The 20,846-nt window shown below is 40.9% G+C and overlaps 1 protein-coding gene across 1 annotated transcript in view; it reads left to right on the forward strand.

Moving 5' to 3' along the window:
• CNTN2 (contactin 2) overlaps positions 1–20,846 on the forward strand; it is a 75,204-nt gene that overhangs the window by 24,361 nt on the left and 29,997 nt on the right. The window contains exons 3-10 of the mRNA XM_048497055.1: positions 6,350–6,494; positions 8,404–8,579; positions 10,392–10,487; positions 11,222–11,431; positions 13,850–13,949; positions 14,802–14,977; positions 16,603–16,739; positions 19,679–19,808. Coding sequence (XP_048353012.1) covers positions 6,350–6,494; positions 8,404–8,579; positions 10,392–10,487; positions 11,222–11,431; positions 13,850–13,949; positions 14,802–14,977; positions 16,603–16,739; positions 19,679–19,808 — 1,170 coding nt within the window. The remainder of the gene's footprint in view (positions 1–6,349; positions 6,495–8,403; positions 8,580–10,391; positions 10,488–11,221; positions 11,432–13,849; positions 13,950–14,801; positions 14,978–16,602; positions 16,740–19,678; positions 19,809–20,846) is intronic.

Raw genomic sequence — 20,846 nt, forward strand, 5'->3', positions numbered from 1 at the left:
CATGTATTTGAATAGTTCTACTGGTTTTGTTTTTCGCCCTTCTGCCCAGTAGAGATCATCCACCTGCTTACCACACCACTCTCTTATTAGTTAGTTCCTCAGAAATTTTCTTTATCTTCACCTGATGCGCAAATCTCCATTTTCTGCTCAATCCAAACAATTGCTAGTTCCTAGATGTCTCAGGCTACACTTTAAAAGGTTGATCTCTCAGTGGGAAAGCTTTTCATTTCAGACGGCTGAGAATTAGATAATGCCTTGAGCTAATTCATCATCTTGGGGAGAGGCTGCTTCGATGTCCTTTATAAATATCTAATTACCTTTTAATGTTCTTTGGGCCTCTTGGGAAGATGGCTGGCCTAGATCAGGAGGCAATTAGCCTGGGTGGAAACTGGTCTGACCCACATATGTTGGCAACATCAAGGCAAACCTAGGGTTTGCTGTTAACCAGCTGAATTTTCTGTATTCAAGTAGACCATGAGGAATAAGTGAGCTACAAAGGCCTGCAGGAGCATTTACTAATGGCTCTTAGCATATGATACAATATATCTGGAGAACAAACAATGGAATGATGAATATCCTTCAGTATCAGTGTACCTAAGCCTAGCAGAAGAATAGCTAAATATGGCTACCTCCAAAAACCATCGGAGTAAGGTTCTGGTTGATAGTCCAGGTCTATAAAATAACAAATAAAACTTCCCTTTCTACATGCAAAATCAAGAGCAGGTTTTAAAGAGGACTAAATTTGGACTCCAGATCTGTTTTTTCTACATGCAAAAAGCCAAGGAGCCATAGTTAAGGAAACTGGAGATGAATTTTTCTAAAAACAGGGGTAGAGCTCTTTTGATAACCTGTTTATGATGTTTAAAGAATCCTTGAGCAGAGCTAACTAACATTATCTTGGCTAACCTCAGATGAATACATGCACCTGTCTTTCTTCCTGCACAATACCTGTAAATATTAGTACGAGCATGTCTTCAGCAAGAAGATTTTCTGGTAAAATGAGAGCAAATAATTGTTCAAAAGAATCTAGAAATAGTTCTGAAGAAAAAGATGCCTCAGGAAAATCTCTCTGGGACCTAAGTGAAGGTTTGCCCATCATTGTGAGCTTCCTCAAAACTTCCCCTTATGTGCCATTTCCTTGGTTTCTTTCTGATGATTTTCCTTCTTTCCTAGGACCTGCTTCTCTTCTCTCTTCATAATAAAAGTACACAAATTCTTCAGGGTATACTTTATTGTATTCCTACTGAAATTGCAACTAAACAAGGCAATGCAGTGCCTGGTTGCATGTATTTTGCTTTTTGCCATTTATTTTTAAATATTTATGTACTATATATTTTTAAATATTTATGTACTATAGGAGCCCTTCGGGGATCGGGCGGTATACAAATTAAATAAATAATAATAATAAATAATAATACTACCCTGGCCGATTATGCATTGCAATTTCAAAGAGAATTGGCCAGGGAATCTTTGTTTCAAGGCATGTTTGGCATTATTACCCACAACCCTGTTTGCAGCAGGGCAGGCATTACCCACCAGCTGTCTTTTTGCTTGCATCTGGGTGGCGGCGGCAGTCTTTTGCAGATTCTCTATCGTGCATACATGCTTTAATTTTTAATATATAACTATCAATCTATTAACAGATTGATATATTGACATTAAAAAGGTGAAAAGTCTCAAATAAGGCATCTGTACACTTTGCTGGAACACAGATTGCTGGAAAACCACAAAAGGACAATGTGAACTGCTGTTTGCTAAGCTCCCCAGGTTCACAATAGTCTGTATCCCAATGTGCTGTAAACCCAAGCATCAAGACTGAAAGGTCTTTCCCAATGTGGTCTGTGTGTAAAACTACGAGGCTGGAGACTTCCCAGTTTGTTGATCAAATGCAGGGGCAAATTGAATGTTTGGACTGATGTCTTATTATTTTTACATTTTTTAGTATTAGTATTGAGTTATCAATCTATTGATATAGTTATTTAATTTTTTTTAATCTAAAGATCTGTAGAAGCGGGGAGGCAATGGGCAGTAGAAGAGATGCAGCAGGACAAGAAGTTGGAAGTAGTCAACAACAGGGAGGAGGGTGAGTGGGAAGAATGCAAAGCAGTGTAAGGGAGTGGGGGTGAGACTAGGAGAGCTGGCTGTAGGCAGAGGGAAGAAATCTGGGGCAAATCGGTGCCTACTGGAAAGTCTGTCCCACTCTGGCAGTGAAGCAAAATTAATACTGTGCTATAAGTGGATTTGCTTGCCACAGAGAATGGAAAATGAAAGTGGAGCTAGAGGAAATACTGTACAAGAAATCTTGCTATGGCAGACCTTCGTGCATAATTGGCCCCTGTTTCTTTTATAGGCTTATAATTTTTTTCAATCTATTGATCTTTGTATGGACCTGAATAATCCAGACTTCCAGAACTGTTTGCAGATTCTGCATGTTCTGGCCTGTGAACATCAGTGTGATGGAGCTGAGGCAAGAATATTAGTTGGGTCCCCTTCTCTTCTGGGAGTTTTGTGAGCTTCCTCAAAGCTCCTGCTCCACTTGACTCCAAAGCTAGCTACTGGTAGGATTGCCAGCTTTTCTGCCAACTCATGCAGTTGTGCAGAATTAGCAGGTTAAACTTTTCATACATGGTAATAAATGCTATTGCTGTGTATCAGGGTACTATTAAAAGTCGCATGTCCTGGGCTGCATTGCTGACTGATTCCTATGCTGATCTCTCTTTTCCCTAGTAGTTATGTATGCAGTTTCAGATCCCTTTGCCAGTGTAGTGAAGTGACTAGAGAGTCAGATAGAATCTGGGAAACCCATGTTCGAATCTCCTCTCCACCTTGGTAGCTTGCTAAAGACCTTAGGCCAGTAACCTCATAGGGTTATTGTGAGGTTACAATGGAGGTGAGGAGAACAATGTAAGCCAATTGTGGTCTCCATCTGGTAAAAAGTAAGGGTCTGAATGGAACAAGTAAATAACAAACTCATACAATGCTCCATTCAGAAGGTAGATCTGAGAGTAAGACCCCTTCCACACAGCAAATGTATAGCAGGTTGCAGTGAGGATAAAGTAACCCATTTTCCTGTTTTCGCATTCGCATGCATCCGTGCAGGCAGCCATTGGAGCCCACAGAAACATGGAGACTCATCTATTTTTTAAAAATTTACTTCCCACCGATGTGTAGCTACACAGGCATGCACAAATGAACCCCCACAACCATGCTGATGTCTCATGGCTATGCAGATGTAAGCCACAATTTAAAAAAGAAAGAAAAACATAGGCAAATAAAGCACCTCTTGCCTGGCCGTTCACTCGCAAGCAGCTGCAACACAGGATTTTTTAAAAGATTTGTGAATAGCATGATTCTTTTAAAAAAATAGTTTGGTCAGACCCATTTTAGGGGTGGAATCTGTGTGAAGTTCTCCCCCAAAAACGGGTGTTTTACCGTCCTACACCCATGTTTATTGGCCTGTGCTGAGTGGGCCTTAGTGTTACACAGCCATATGAAAAGGTACATGCCATCTAAGGTTGTTCCCCCACAAACACAGATCTCTCACAAGTCCTTTGCAAAGACTGGCAGTTTTTCTTGTACATATCTTCCCATCTGTTTCCTAAAGCAAATCTTTGCTATTTTGGCATTTCACCAGACAGCCTGAAAACTCAGATGCAGACTTGGCTGATGTTTTTGCACTCTCCACAATCAATACCTGACAGCTGCCGTCTATAATCATTGCATGAACATACAAAGGGCAACAGGGGATACAGTCAGTAGATGTGGAACTAAATGGAAGCTTAGCCAGGTTTGGCCTCTGTCCCTTAAATCCCCAGATACTTGGAACCAAAAACTTCAGTTTTTAACAAATAGGGTTTTGAAACACAAAATATTTTGCAATTATTTATCATGCATTATTTATTAAGTTCTGAAGACATGCTGAGAGGAACTACTCAACTTTTGCATGATTCTGAGCCCTGTGTAGAGCTGCTTTTAACTGTTGAGATGGCATTAACAGATGACAGTCATCCTAAACCAGCACTATGTCCTTGCACTTTAGCTGGCCCCAGAGGCATAGCAAAGGGGGAAAGCACCCGGTGCATCCTCCACCCCCGTCTTGCCCTGGAACACCCTGCCCCTGCCCCCGGAACTCCCACGCCACACCTCCGGAACGCCCCCACAGGGGCATGCACCTGGTGCATCGCCCCCCTGTCCCCTTGGAGCTACGCCTCTGGCTGGCCCAGGCAATGACAGAGGCTTTTCCTGCTGACACAGGAGAAGTGCACTGCTTTCAAAGCTTAAGAGGGAGCATAGGATCCTATTCATTATCTTAAGTAATGCTGTGATAGTCTATTGTCAGCAAAAGTGTGTGTGTGTTCCAAAAAAGGACAGAAGACTTAAGTAAAGTTATGTATATGAACTGTTGTTGCAGATGAACAGTGAAATCTTATGCAGAGTTAGTCCAAACTAATCCTGTTGGTGTCAGTGGATATAGACTGGAATCATCCCTAAGTATGATATTGCTGCCCCATGACTTAACTCCACTATTCATGTTTCACCTTCTTTATGCAGATTCTACCAGGGCAGCAATGTTAGTCTGCTGCAGCAAAAATAAAAAAAGAGTTGAGTGACTTCTTAGAGGGTAGCAGATTTATTGTGGGCATTCAAACAGTGGGGTCCACTTCATCTGCTATATAACGTGTCATCCTGTTATTCACATTTGACAGGTTTGCACTCATCCACGGACATGTGTGTATGCTGTACACACACACATACACAGAGATGTATATATCCACAAATAATAAATCCACCTTCCGAGATGCAAATACTGAGTCCTTTCCTTGTCTTTAAAAATAGACCATAGGTTTTGGATGAATAACTGAAGTCATTTTTTACTGAAATATAAGGACTGATTCTGTCCTTGTAAAAATAATTAGTATATTTAGGAGCAGGGAGTGCTAAAGGTTTGCTTTTAAAGCATCAAAGTATGTGGGTTCCTCTCCTCTTTATGACTACTGTGCTTCCAATTGAAGAAATGTTGTATAATGAAGGCAGGAAATCTTGGTTATGTTTGTACACCCCCACACCACATACATGGGTGTAGAGAAAGAATGGTAAACAATGAGCCAAAAGACCATAAAATGTAACAGACTGAATTGTCCGCATTTTGTGATCTCTTGTTTCCAAGAGGTGTATTCTACTCATCCAAATCATTTCATTTTGACATGTGAATACATGCGCACAAATTTGACATGGCAGTTCCACATATCTAAACCTGGAACTGTCCCCATCATGTTGAAATATTAGAGAGGCCTCGTTTTAATAACAAACTAATGTTCAAAATTGAGGAATGTGGAATCCTTTCTGAGCTTGCTTCTGGCCTGCTCAAAACTCCTCTCTCAAGTACTTTTTTTCAGCCAGTGATTGCCAACTTCAATGCTTTATTGAGCAGAAAATTGTTTGAGGAGGTAAGAGGCAGATTGGGGTGAGGGAAGGTTCTTCTTTCTCTACTCTTTGCATGCCCTTTTGCTGTTGAAATTCCACCCCAACCCATGAAAATCAGGCACACCCAATCATAGATGTTCTGCTGCTGCATCTAGATTGCCTGCTTTTAGTGTGTCTGTAAAGTGACACATCACCTCTAAGAGGGAATCATGTTTTCAAATAATGGCTGAGTACAGGTAGGAAAGTCTACCGAAACTGAATTCCAGTGCAGCTACTTGATTTTCAACTTTGGGATGTATTTGTCAAGGCTCAGTATGTTAGACATTCTTCCTTCCTTCCTTCCTTCCTTCCTTCCTTCCTTCCTTCCTTCCTTCCTTCCTTCCTTCCTTCCTTCCTTCCTTCCTTCCTTCCTTCCTTCCTTCCTTCCTTCCTTCCTTCCCTCCTTCCTTCCTTCCTTCCTTCCTTCCTTCCTTCCTTCCTTCCTTCCTTCCTTCCTTCCTTCCTTCCTTCCTTCCTTCCTTCCTTCCTTCCTTCCTTCCTTCCTTTGTCGCTGAATTGTGTCATTCTCTAAACATGGGTTAAAGGACTGCTTTAACCAGGAGGCTTTTATCCTGGTGCTCTTATCCCAGCCGGGAAGTCAGCTTTGCAGAAAAAATCACGCTTATGAGAACAAATTTTAAACAGTAGGCTCTGTGTCCTGCAAAAGGAGGAGTCAACCAACTAGTGAATCAGCTGTGCAGCTTTTAAGAGTCTCCTATTAAACTGGTCCTTTCATCTCAGTGGAACAGGCTATCTTGGGTGGGGTGAAGTGTCTCTTTCAAATGATGACACAGTCCCTTTCTGCACATCCAAAATAAAACATTTTATTATTGCTTTTCTATATTCATTCACAAACTGAGCACTTGAGGTTTCTTTCAACATGCAGTGTGGCAGTCGGCAGACAGTACCGTAAGAAACCATGGGCCAGTTTTTGAAGAGCAACCACACAACACCATCTTTCCCGAAGGGTCAACAGAGGAACACATTTTGTTGACCTGCCAAGCACGAGCCAGCCCTCCTGCAACATACAGGTGAAGTTCCTTACTTCCAACAGTGTTTTTGTTTCTCTGCAAAATCTATGGCTGTAACCCTCACAAGCATGCAAAAACCACTATGGTGATCCACTAGGTCCTTGGAGATCCATACAAAGTCATGAAGGCCAGTGGGCTGGTTGCTATCTCTATGTCATCTACCTTAGCCCTGGTTGAATGAATAAGTTGGTCAAATGGATGCGCTGCCTTAGACTGAAGGTAGAGTTTCTTCTATTTGAATGCTCCTTTGCATAAAAAGCTCCCGGTAGATAGAAGACTATCAAACAGGGAGAAATATTACTCTTCCTTGTTGCTTGATGTAGCATTTTTCTGTTTGCAAGGAATATTGAGCATGTGGAGACATTCCAAAATCTGATTCTCTATCTCAGTGCATTCCTTGACTTCATTCCTACCTCATTCTCTCCATATATAAATAAGGCTTCAGAGTTGTTGTGAAGATAGAATTTGGTGGGGAAGAGCTTTGTATGCCACCCTGAACTCCGTGAAACAAAGGACAAGATAAAAATGTATAAACTAATCAACTTGCCTTTTAAAATTGACATATATCCTACCAGTGGTGGCGAACCTTTGGCACTCCAGATGTTATGGACTACAATTCCCATCAGCCCCTGCCAGCATGGCCAATTGGTCCATAACATCTGGAGTGCCAAAGGTTCGCCACCACTGTCCTATCCCATATGGGACAGGAGTCAGCTAAAGGGAATTTATTTTTGCCCCATCAACTTTTAAGTGAGAGGTAAGCTTGTGAGAACTGAGTTTGTGAGCTACCTGGAGTGTTATAGAAAGATGGGACATATGGGAAAGATGGGTTATAGAAAGATGGGATAAATAGAAGCACCTGATGGGAGTATACAATTAACAGTTAACATCTGTGGGTCTTAAATGTGCTTAAATTTGGCTGGATTTTGCCCTAGATTTTATATTCTCCTAAACACACAAACTGGTTTACTTGCCTATAGTTTTTAACTGTCCATCAAATAAATCCAAATTCTGTGTCCAGAAGAGGCACATTGCCTGTTGAAATAATGTTATATAAACTGTTTACAACTTATGTGTATATTCGAGAATATGTATAATTATTCTAAATAAATAAAATATAATAAAAATCAAATTATTAGTTTTATTTGATTGGGTTATTTGATTTTCTAAAAACCCCACCCCTATAACAATTTGAATGTTATAATGTATTGGTAGGAGAGGGGTCACAGGGGAAAGAAGATGGTCATCCCAAAATTTGGTGCACCTTTGAAGTAATTTCTCCCAAATCCAAGTGGTGTGACTAAATTCTTTACATTTGGAAAGTGGTTTGTAAGATGCATATCCGGATCAAAAAAGGTGGTAGCTGCTACTAAGAACATTATCACTAGGGGAAAAGAGTTGATGTCAAAGAAGATGAAGGGCAAAGCAGCACAGATATCCTAGTGCCATGAACAAGAGATAGGCATAGAGAACATGACTTGGAAGCCTGGATGTAGAAAGTAAAGAAATCTGCAAAGCAGAGTTTTGGAGATTCTAGCTGCATAATGCATGCCAGAAACAAACAATCCAAAATCAAAAGGTTTTGAAGCGAGTTTCAACTAATGTTGTACTTCTTGGTGTGCTGAACATAGTACAAAGGAATTTATTACTTTTCTGGCATAGCTGTTTGGGTCTGGGATCTTCTTCAGCATTGGGGCCAGTGCAGCTATCAATGTTGATTACTGGGTTAGTTTTTGTAGCAAGCTGAGATGCTATTCACCATTCACCCATTGTCTTACAATAGGCCCTATTGAGAGTTTGCATGCATCATAAATACCAGTGTGCCTCAGCATTCAATGCAATGTTAATGTGCAGCTGTGATTGCTCTGTTCTGTTCCTCATGCCATCCAAATAATCATTGCTTTGGCAGGTGGAAGGTGAATGGAGTAGACCTCAGAATGGAGCCAGATTCTCGTTACAGGCTGAATGGGGGCAACCTGGTCATAAGCAATCCTGTGAAAGCCAAAGATGCTGGATCCTATCAATGTGTGGCATCCAACTCTGTGGGGACGGTAGTCAGCAGAGAAGCTTATGTTCGTTTTGGCTGTAAGTCACCTGTTTAATCTTAAGAGGACTTTCTGAAGATAATATAGTGCAGGAAGATCAGCAGAATGTCCGCACCAGCTTGGGAGCTGTACTTCTTGGGAGCTTTGCAGCCAGGCCAAAAGAAAACACAACTGAGGCTGCAGTGAAGTACTGGCACATGAATACCCTGAGGCATACTATGTAAACCTCATCAAGCCTGAGTGGCAAGGAGAATTATAGAAAGTGTAGGGTGTGGGCTTGAGACAGTTAGGTCCACTGGGCATTCTGTGTGTAGGCAGGTAGGCAGATTGAATGGGGAGGCAGGAAGAGTCAGTGCTTGGCTTTCACAACCCTATCTGACATGCCCAGGGTAATGCTGAACACCACTTTGGGATCAGGAAGAAATTTTCTTCCAGACATGAAGGGTTTGTTGCCTTCTTCTGGGAGTAGAGCAGGGGTAACAGGGAAGGGTTGGTTTTATTGTGAATTTCCTGCACCATGCAAGGATTGGAATAGGTGACCCTTGAAGTCCCTTGCAGCAATGTGTTTCTAAGTTATGTACCAGTGTGGGACTGAATGTGCTGGGGGGGGGGGGTGCAATCCCACTTCCCCCTCTACACATTCTTCCTCTACCCGTACCTGTCATTTATACAAGACTTCAGAGTGCTCAGGAATTTCAAATGAGGTGGTCGCTCGCTAGTTCAGTTAGTGGGAACATATTGTGCTGATTTTGAGGGTGTTCGTTTCCATGCCAAATTCAAAGCACTGTTTTTAGGTCTAGGTCCAAATTATCTTCTCATACAAGCATCTTTCAGAATGCTTAAATTATCAGATCACACTGCTCAGAGCAACCCATATTGTTGGTAAACATGAAGCACAAATTTTTTATTGTTCAGACCCCCACTCTAGAATTCATGGCTCAGAATGAGCTGCTAGACCCACGCAATCAGAGCTTTTAAAAATGTGACAAACAGCTCTATGCAAAGTGGTGGTGGGGAGCTGAATTTATTGTAGGTGGTGCAGGGCAGCATCAGCTGATTTGCCCTCCCTGAGGCACTTGCCCTGGCAGAGGGGTGGATCCAGCAGGCAGCCACCACAGCTCTCCACAGTGGTCAAATGTGGCACAGAACACTGTACCAAAATTCCTGCCCCCCTGGCATAGTGGGGGTGGTCTAGAGGTGTGGGTAAGGAAGGAGCCAACATTAGTCAACTTCCACCCTGCCATTGCCTCAACAACTCCTGCGCCCAGGGCATTGGGCATTAAACCCAATAGAGGCTTTCCAGTGGTGGGGAAGTTTTTTGTGGTTTTTGCCTCCCCATGCTGCTAAAAAACCCTCTTGGGAACAGCAGGTGGAGTGGTTGTGGTCCTGCATCAGGGCACCCAGCCCATTGGATGGGGCTGAAAATCATTTCTTGTACGTCAAAGGATTTTGAGTTCAGTTAATTGCTAGATTTTAATATTTGCAGCTACATTGATATTTTATAATTTGTCATAAAGATGTCTGAATTTTTGAAATGTTTATTGTAAGGACCCTTGAAAGGTTATTTAGAACATGGTTGGCAGGACATAAATTTGAAAAATAAATTACATAAATACAATTAATGCAGGATAATAACGGGGTTTATCTGGTTGATGCCTCTGCAAAATGACTTTCCCTGATAACATTTGCTGCGTAAGTAAGTAAAATGAGTAAACCTCTTTCAGTTTAATTTCCCAGACTGAAGTCAGAAAATAATTAGAAAAGTATCATGCTTCTTTCTAGCGCAGTGAAACCTAGCTTGTAAACATTCTTGACTTTCGCCACATCTTTTCCATCCATTTCTTTCTTTTAGTTTTGCAGGAATTCTCTACAGAAGAAAGAGACCCAGTGAAGATTACAGAGGGCTGGGGGGTGATGCTTCCCTGCATCCCACCCCAACATTACCCAGGTGAGGCAGAATCAGTTTGTTAGAAATGCGGTTATTTGGTTATGGAGAACACCAACAACCTTATCCATTCTTATTGCTTTATTTTAGAATGGTGTAAATGTCCTAAAAACCACATTCCTAGTCAGAAAGGGTTTTGATGATAACCTTGGCAGTGTTGACAAATGTAAACAGAAGTTATGTGGCTTTCTGGCATTTGCCAGCAACTGAAACAAGGCTTTGAGAAGCATGAATCGCTTTGTTCATTTGAAACAAAGCTCCATTATTTTTAATTCTGTGGTCATATATTTTGTATTTCTTCCATTAAATCCCAAAATACAGTCGTAGGCTAGAATGCTGGCATCTCCAGATGTAGATATCTGAGTCTTTGTGGAAATTGAACATCCTGCTTCCAGGTGTATGTGTGTTGGAAATTTTCAGTGATACCATTTCAGTTCAGTCCTAACTCCTTCTGTGGAGACTACATACCAGTTGAAACAAGAATTCTAAATGGGAAGAGTGACTCATGGAGATGGATGTCCAATATGGAAGACTTGACTGATGCATCTGGAATCACAACAGACATGCCCATGTGTATTTCCTTGTTCATAAGGCTGTGCATCTTGTTAGTCATGTGGAATGAATAAATAGCAATTGGATTCCGTTGCCTCTGGGAAGCAAACTCCCAAGGTCATCATTCTAGTGTCACTGTGGCACAGAGGAGTCAGTGTTTCACCCTTTCTCCTTTTTGCATGCAGGACTTTCATACCGCTGGCTTGTGAATGAGTTTCCCAACTTCATCCCAGCAGATGGAAGGCGCTTCATTTCCCAGACAACTGGAAACCTTTACATTGCCAAGACAGAGGCCTCCGATGTAGGCAACTATTCCTGCTTTGCCACTGGCCAGATTGACTCTATTAAAAAGAGTGTCTTTAGCACATTTTCTCAGCTCAGCATTATCGGAGAAGGTAGGCTTGAGGATGGTTAGGATGGCTAACTGTGGCACAACTTGTGGCCCTTGAAACCAAATGCAGCCCATGTTATGGTCTATTAGCAGCCTTGCAAGCATCCTGTTTTTTGCTGTTTACTTGAGATCAAACAAACAGGCTGCATGAATCACAAATTCTGAGGGCCTGTCAAAAAACATTAATCATATAATGGTTCTAATGTGTCTCAAATTATTTATTATAAAATAAGACCAATAATCACAAGGAAGGGCAGAAAGAAACCACTGACACAAACTGTATATTTATTGTATTGTTGAAGGCTTTCATGGCCAGAATCACTGGGGTGTTCTGTGGTTTCCAGGCTGTATGGCCGTGTTCTAGTAGCATCAGGAGAAAATGCTACTAGAACATGGCAATACAGCCTGGAAACCACACAACATCCCACTGTATATTTATTGTGTGGCTTCTGTAAGATGTCCTAAGCATTTTGAGAATCCCTTTTCCTTAGGAAATATGAAACACTGAACATGTTATTAATAAGATGTTTGTGTATGTCTTTAACATCTCAAAATATGTAAATGCTCAGTGAAAGTGAAACCTTTTATGTTATTATATAAAAACACATGAAGTCTTTAAATAAAATGTAACTCAAAACCAAGCCACTGACCCAATCTGTAGTTCTAATAAATTTCAAGCCTATTAGAAATAAATATGAATAGTCCCTAGCAAAAGCTGTGGTAACAGCAAAACCTCTGATGGACAGCATGGGAACATTTTTCAGCTTTCCTTGCCTCCCTCATCCTTCAAGTGACATTATAGAGAAGAAAAGGAGTGGTTTGGGCTTGCTGCTGTCTTGTTTTTCGTGTTACCTGTTTGTGCATTTAGTTTTATTGTAATTTTCACATTGAGTGGAAATATTGGTAAAACAATGGGGTATAAACATGCAAAATAAATAAATCATTATGCTGATGCAGGCTGAGGAAACCTGAGGTAGTCAGGGGCATATTTGGGGGAGCTGCATCCTCCTGTTGCCAGCCAACTACTTACTTTCTGGCTGTCTCCTGATTGCTGACCAGCAGCTGGAGGAGATCATTCATAGAATCATAGAATTATAGAGTTGGAAGGGCCCACAAGGGCCATCAAGTCCAACCCCCTGCAATGCAGGAACACACAATCAAAGCACTCCTGACAGATGGCCATCCAGCCTCTCTTTAAAAACCTCCAAAGAAGGAGACTTCACCGCACTCCGAGGTAGGGCATTCCACTGTCGAACAGCCCTTTCTGTCAGGCTTATCATTCTGTTTATCTGAACTCCTAGATATATCTATCTATCTATCTATCTATCTCTCTCTCTCTCTCTCTCTCTCTCTCTCTCTCTCTCACACACACACACACACACACACACACACACACACACACACACACACACACACACCATATATAGAACTAGGTACACATGCTAATTCCTAAACACCTGTGAAACTAATTATTTTTGTTAGAGTTTGGCCACAACTTCTCATCTCTTGCTATGGAAACCAAAATGTTTGCCAGACATTCATGAAAAGAAGGAATCTCATGAAGAACTCAGTATGCTGGGAAAAGTTCATATTGTCATGTTAGTTTTAAAGAAAACTGGGATACTAAAGAGTTAAAAGAGAATTATCTCCACCAGAAGCAGTCGTTGTGAGGTGGAGTGAAGGGGGCCCCTGCTGCTCTTAAGCTGCCCTTGCAAGACATAACCTTCCGTACCTCCTGCAAAATGTGTCTCAGCCAAGGTGTCAAAGGCCTAATTGTTGACAGAGACCATCTTATTATAAAAGCAAAAACCCCTCCCCTTTAGCATCTGAAGTCATACTGAAGTAGTGTGAGACCTGGTCAAGCAGTAACCACACTGTTTTAAGAAAGGGCATGTAAAAACTAGTTCTAAATCCTGTCATGCTTGGAATGTGCACTTTTTAGAAACTCTGCTTTACATTGTCCAGGGTGGATAATTTTACCTCTTTCAGCTCCTAACCAAGGTGCAGAAATTATAGCTCAGAGAGCTAAATCTGCCCATGGCAACTTTCCACCCCTCAAATTCAGAGCTCTTTAAAGTAGGCAGAGACTCAGGTGGACCTCTTTTTCATAATTTTCTGGTCTTAATGGCATTCAGCCTTCAACCTGTTAAAAAGTTTGTCAGGAGCATTAGCATGCCAAACCACATTGACTGGCAGGCCAGTAATTCTCCCAAATCATTAAACAGCTTAACAGTGAAAGGCTATTAAGAACCATTAAGAACAACAGAATTGGAGAGATAGCCAAATCTGAGTCTATGCCTGCTTTAAAGGGCTCTATGTTGGATACCAACTCTTGCTTTTTTTCTAGTAAACTAGTGGTGGAACCGGGAGAAATCACTTCTACCTGCTCTAATTGTTTTGCGATCTCTTCTCCTTTCCACAGATGCTAGACAATATGCCCCAAGCATTAAGGTTAAATTTCCTTCTGAAACTTATGCTCTGGATGGACAGCTGGTGACTTTGGAGTGCTTTGCCTTTGGGAAGTAAGTTCTTGTGTCAATTGTGTGTAGCATCTTGCTGCTGCTGTCAGCTGAAAGATTGTGGGCCAGTATGCTAAGGAGCTTGGTAAGGCACTCTCCACTTCCTAATAAAAAGAAAGCAAAAGGGAAAGCAAAGAGTGAACTCAAAACAACTACTAAAAATAACAGAACCACTGTCCAGCAAATAGTTGGGGAGCCTAAGCTGTAACTATAATGGGTGGAGCATCTACCTTTAGCAAAGCCCCATTCTTCTCATACTGTAGAATGGATGATTTCAGGTTGGGAACCGTACTATGATGTCCCATTTTGTGAACTAAATTTTTATATTCTTTATGTGCCGATTTATTGTTTTCTGTGTATTATGATAATGGTGATTGGATAACCAGTGTTACTCATGGACTGCTCTAAGATAGAGCTCTTCAGGGATTAGTTTCAGAGTCTTTTGAATGTGAGGATATAGTGCTAAAAGGTGGAAAATAAACAACAGTGGCTCTGAAAATGTACGCAATGCATACCCAACAGTAAATATTTACAAGCAGATCTTACAGTCTGGGATGGAGACTAGGAAGGGAGTAGGCAAGGTTTTCTAAGATGCTGTGATTTCTAGGCAAACTTACATGTCAACAGTTTTAGTTTTGTACAGTCCTATGATGAAAGGTATAAGGAAATAGGAAATTACTCAGGACAATGAAGAAAATCTGAACAGTTTAAAAGAATTGAAGACTGTTCATAAAGAGGAATATTTGAGATTTCTGAGCTGGAAGGGGAAGGAGCAAAGGGCATCGTATGACATATTATCTTGTTCTTATGTGTTCCATTGCTCTTGAAGTTTGAATTTGTGTTTTCTCATTCTAGCCCTGTCCCTCGAATAAAATGGCGCAAGTTGGACAGTACCTCAGTCTCTTTGCTGATTACAACTGAGCCTCTCCTGCAATTCAAGAAGATTGACTTTGATGATGAAGGTGTTTATGAATGTGAAGCTGAGAACATCAAAGGAAAAGACACCCATCAGGGGCGCATCATCATCCAAGGTGAGGCTCTTTCTCCAGGCACACACTGTTATATTGCTTGTGAGCCTGTTATATCTTACCTCGCTCCAAGCTCAGGAGAAAGAATGGAGATAAGAGAAGCAGATGCATGAGGAGGAGATGTTGCAGCAACAAAACGGGTGGGTTGACAAAAGAAACCCACAGTAGTCACAAGGAAACCAGACGAAGACCTTCTCAAAAGCACTTAGCTGAATTAAAAATCAAGGGAAGTTTTTTAAAAAACCTGTAGTTAAAGTGGAGTGGGAAGGTAAGAGCAGGGCCTAGTTGTGCATGAATTTGTCAGAGAAAGCGGCTGAAAGGGGCAGAAGGGAAGACAGAGGAGAGCCATGCTGGGAATCTGAGAGCCACGCAGGGAGCTGAGAAAGCGGCTGAAGGGTGGAAGGCAGAGACAGAGCAAAAGACAGGAGAGCCAAGCAGGGAAGGAAGTGGAGAAAGTGGCTGAGAGGGGGAAGGCAGAGCAGAAGTCAGGAGAGGGCGAAGACAGGAGAGAGCTGTGGGCTGATAGTGGGAGGAGGTCACCAGCAACCTGTGGCTGAAGTCACATATTTATTTCATATTTATAAAATATATTTATTTTCCATGCACTCAGTGCGCAAAAACCTGGGGGGTGGGGGGCGATGGATTTCATAAGCAACACACTATTTGGTTAAAAAACCCCAATATATACAGTGTTATCTTCATTTTAAATGTCAAAAAGTATTTGCGGCTCCGTGTGTTTTCTTTTCCATGGGTCCAAATGGGTCCAAATAGCTCTTTGGCTGTTGAAGTCTGCTGACCCCTCTGCTAGACAATCTGGCATGTAATTTCTTGTATTTATTATGTATCCATTTTTAAAATGGACTTTCTATTTGCTACTTCTCAGTCCTGTGGAAAAGATTTTAGTGATGTTTACTATATTTATTAAGAGATGAGCAATTTTGAATTTGAATTCCTCGTAAGCTTTTGGGTGTATGCCGTATAGACTTGGTGACTGGTTGGCTTTAACTTGCCCATTGCCTAGAACTTCATTTGTCATCACCTGTTTGACTCAGGTCTTCCTATACTCTTCCTGACAACAGTGGTTTCTGTGTGGGTAACTGCTCTCTGTTTTTTGCAGAGAAAATCAACTCAAAGATTAATTTGGTTTTCTCACATGGGATAAATAATAATTTGAGGGACTTGCAACCAGGAAGCAGGCTAAAATATTTTGAACAATTTTAACAAGTTTGAGAAATAAAATGCCTTGTGGTAAGGTTTACCTAGGCTGACCAGACGTCCCACTTTTGGCGGGACAGTCCCGCCTTTAAACAATTTGTCCCGCATCCCGCAGGTTCTTCAAATTGTCCCAATTTTTGGGAGGCTGCCGCACTGCCTTCTGGGGTGCAAGGCAGTGCAGCAGCCTCCCGCGTGCAGGAGCATGGCCGCAGGAGCACGGCAGTGTGCTCCTGCGGCTGCGCGCACACACGCAGCCGCCTACCCCTCCCTTGTTCTGGTTCACAAAGGTGACCATCTAGTCACCTTAGGTTTACCATACTATGGCAGATTCCCACTGCAAGGTGAGCTTATGAATTTTGCACTGTTTTTGGGGTGAAATTTATGGACCTGATTCCACTATTATTCTTTTGTAGCTCAGCCAGATTGGCTGAAGGTCATCACAGACAGAGAGGCTGACATTGGATCAGACCTGCAGTGGAGTTGTGCTGCAGCTGGCAAGCCGAGGCCTGTAATAAAATGGCTACGGAATGGGCAACCATTAACTTCCCAGGTATCACATCCATCGCTGACAAGTGGTGGTTATAATTGCCCTTCATCTTCACCTGCTGAAGTCTCTGGTAATCTAATCCAGTCAAATCCTTGTGACTTTGCACTTTTTCTTTCACCCTTTCATCATGCACTCATAATCAGACATGCCATTTGTAATATGGACTGGATATCTTAGCAAAACCATCACTCTGCTTCTAAATTCTGGAGGGATAGCCATGTTAATTAGTTGTAGCAAAGAAATTTAATGAAGTCAGTTTAATCAAAATTCCAATCATTTATCTAATAATGATAAATATCCAGACCAATACTTTTTTGTGTGCATGATTTCATTGCCCACATATGTACTACTAATTGAATATTTCCAGGATGTAATACTCTGCTTAAACAAGCTGTAAAATACTAGAGTAGAAGCACTATGAACACTGTGTAATATTTAAAAAGTTGAAAATTACTTTTTGTTTAATGTCCACCTTCCTCGCTGAGACTCAAGGTGGACTAGTAAGTATAAATCCTAGCGATCAACAGGATGGAACATCCAAATAATATTGTAATGCAATTAGGACAGCAGAAAGTTGAAACAAAGCATAAGTAATATGAAATATTAAACAATTCAGAAGTTACATAGAAGGATAATATATATATATAGTGGAACTCTCTAACCTTTTTGAGCCTGTGGGCACATTTGTGTTTCTGACATGGCATGGTGGGCACAGCAATAGAATGGCTGTCCCAGGAGGTACAGCCAGCTGCAAAATGATTGCCACACCTTAACACAGTGCATATCCTTGTGCTGTGGTGGCAGCTGCTGCTAAAGAAGCATTTTTAAAAATCTGCACTGCCAGCCAGAAGCCTTGCTAGGCAAAAGCCCTATCTGGCCCCAACCACTTCCTAAAAACACTTGGTGGGCCCTGACATACAGCAAAAGATACTTTATACTACCCTGTTTCTCCGAAAATTAGACATCCCCTGAGAATAAGGTGTAGTAGAGGTTTTGCTGAAGTGCTAAATATAAAACATCCCCCGAAAGTAAGACGTAGCAAAGTTTTTGTTTGGAAGCATGCCCGTTGAACAGAACACCAGAGCATGTAGCTGTGGAGCGGAAAAATAAGACATCCCCTGAAAATAAGACATAGCGCATCTTTGGGAGCAAAAATTAATATAAGACACTGTCTTATTTTCGGAGAAACATGGTATACACAGAAGTATAGTCCACAATCCTGAGTCACCTTTGTAAAAGTATTCTTCTGAATAATTCAGTTTTACATAGTTTGCAAAATGCCAAGAGAATGGAAGCCTTCCTGATCTCGTCCTTAAGCTGAGGGTCACAACAGAGAATGTGTGTGCATGGGCAGTTGCAGAAGCCATTAGGGTGGAATCTGCAGAAATCCTTAATTAGATTAGCAAAGCTGTCATGGCAGAGCATAGGAGCACAGGCTGTCTTGCAGGTATGAGGGTGTGAGGGCTGCAAAGGTTATAACCAATTTGATCCAAAATAATACTCCTTAAGTGTCTTTCACAATATATCAGAAGTGACTTGACAATACTTAACACACACAGAGAAGTCTCTTTCACAGCATAGCTTAATACAAATCTTCATTATCAAAAATACTGCAGCAACAGGAAGAAGACAAAATTCTAATAAAACATTTAACCACCCGTGAAAAACAGATTTGGTTTAGACATCACAAAAAATGTGGTTTAATTAAACTAACTGTGGTTTGCTTCATCATTGAAATGTGGGCCACTTAACTAACTATAGTGAGCTAGGGTACATCAATCCAGAACTTAAAACCATGGCTTGAAGCAAGTTTGTCATAACTGCGGCACTGCATGATGCATAGGCATTTTGGTGCAAACCAGGCTTTAGCCCTGGCTTTACTCTAAAAGCAAGGCAGGCTGGGATTACCAGTCAGATTTCTGTGAGGTAGTTGTGGGAAAGATTGAAGGCAATGATATTGGTATTGTCAAGACAAACCATGGTTTGAATTATCATCTGTGAGTTAACATACAAATTTTAAAAAGTAATAAATTATGGTTTGATGTTGTTTTCTGAACTAATATTTATGCGTGTTCATCGAGTTCTCTTTCTGCTTTTGTTTCAGCAAGCCATTCCCTTCATAAAGAAGCAATTTGCTCAAAATGGATTTGAGAGCTAGAATTTTAGATTTGCTCAGTGTCTTGGACACCATCTCCAAAACATTTATTGTGCTGTTCTCTGAGACATATTACCTATTGAAAATTTTTGTCTTAGCTAGAATGCATTGATTTATAGGATCACTGTGAGTTGGAAGCAACTTGATGGTACTTAATACACACACAGATGCTAGTTAATAATCCAGTTTATATTTGCATATATTTAAATTGGCATTTATAAATGACAAATTGGGTGTCTTTCTCACGAGTAGTCATCATATTCCAGGATGCGAATCCTGCATGGTTATACTCTGCAGCTCCAATGTCACTATACTAATCCTGCAAAGGTAGCTTCACTAACTTGGAGGATACCTTGTGGCACACTATATACAACTTGGGGCACAATAATAGCCATATAGAAATATTTCCTTCATACACCTCTTGAAGTGAAAGGTGACATATTTAATTTTCTTCATGCCATTCTCCAGGTAAAATGTACAGTTTTTCTCAACCAAAATACCAAACATCTTCTTATTAAAGGGAGAAGTTTCTGAAATATTTGAGCCGTTACACTGTTTCTGTACATGTGCGTGCACACACAAGTACATGAGGGAATAACAGCAAGTAGAGCATGTTGTAGAGCTTGGCAGCTTATCTAAAAGATGTCATATGTGATTGAATATTTATAGTGTAACACTTCTGAAAAAGCTCATTTGAAGATCTCTGCTGAATCTCAGCTCTCAGTGTCTGTTTTGAATTTCATGTTTTGTGTTGCAATCTGTCCACCTAATCCTCTTCTCTGCCCAGAATCGTATTGAAGTGACTGGTGGGAATATGAGGATTTTAAAGTTAACGATGGAAGACTCCGGGATGTACCAGTGTGTAGCAGACAACAAACATGGCACTATTTATGCAAGTGCTGAATTGTCTGTGCAAGGTAAGTTCTGGATAGTGAGTGTAAAATATTCTAAATAAATCCATAATAATTTGAGGTCAGTGGGGATTTCTATCTGCAGAGTGTGACTTCCCTACCTTATTTATTTATTCATTATTAGATTTACTATCCCACCACTCCCCTTTCAAGCTCAGGGCGGCATGCAACAATTATAAAACAATAAAATATTTTTAAAAATCAAATATCTTCTTAATAAGTACAAATGTATCCAACAGCGACTATTTCAAGTCATCATAGTTTTGGAACCTACATATCAAGGGGCCATGGTCAGGATGATAACACTGTTAACACAGTGATGCCAAGAGTTAAAAGCAGTTGGTAAAAGATGGAACAAGTCGACAGGGAAGACCTCCAGATATTAACTGTAGCCACTTTAACCATATGCCTTCTCCCTCCCACTTTTACTAGAAATGTTCCCTAAAATGCTGGGTGTCAGAACTGCAGCAAGAGGAGGGATTTATCTGAAACTGTTTTATGGTAGACAGTCATATTTAAAAACTCACACATACTTAAAAAATCCCATTCTCTCAATTGGTGATTTTTGCTTCATATATTGTGGAAGCTGTTGTGTTTCCACACATGCCCTAAGATTATGATCTGAGGCTCTACTCTGCCTCCTTTTCTGGAGATGAGGCAAATAACTGTTTCATTTGTGACAACCAAGTTTTGGAATACTCTCTACACACAAGTTTGCCCAAGAATGATTTGTTGTCCTTCTGATACCAGGTAAAGACATATTTTTCTCACTCAAGCTTTTACATGAACTGGTTGTGCATAATCAGTATTTTATTCTGCTGTTTCTATCTTTCTCCTATTTTGTTTGTGTGTTATTGGTGTCTATTTAAATTGTCTGGTTTATTTTTAGTGTTATATTGTAATTGTTTGAATTATGTTGTCCTGAGAGCCAATTTTTCTGATTCAAGCACAAAGGTACAGGGAGAAACTTCTTAAGACCCTTCAGGTTTGTCAAGACAAAATACCTTGAGACAGATTTCAGCAAGATTTGGGTCAAGTTTAACA

This window comes from Sphaerodactylus townsendi, linkage group LG05, assembly GCF_021028975.2.
Source record: "Sphaerodactylus townsendi isolate TG3544 linkage group LG05, MPM_Stown_v2.3, whole genome shotgun sequence".
Taxonomy (NCBI): Eukaryota; Metazoa; Chordata; class Lepidosauria; order Squamata; family Sphaerodactylidae; genus Sphaerodactylus; species Sphaerodactylus townsendi.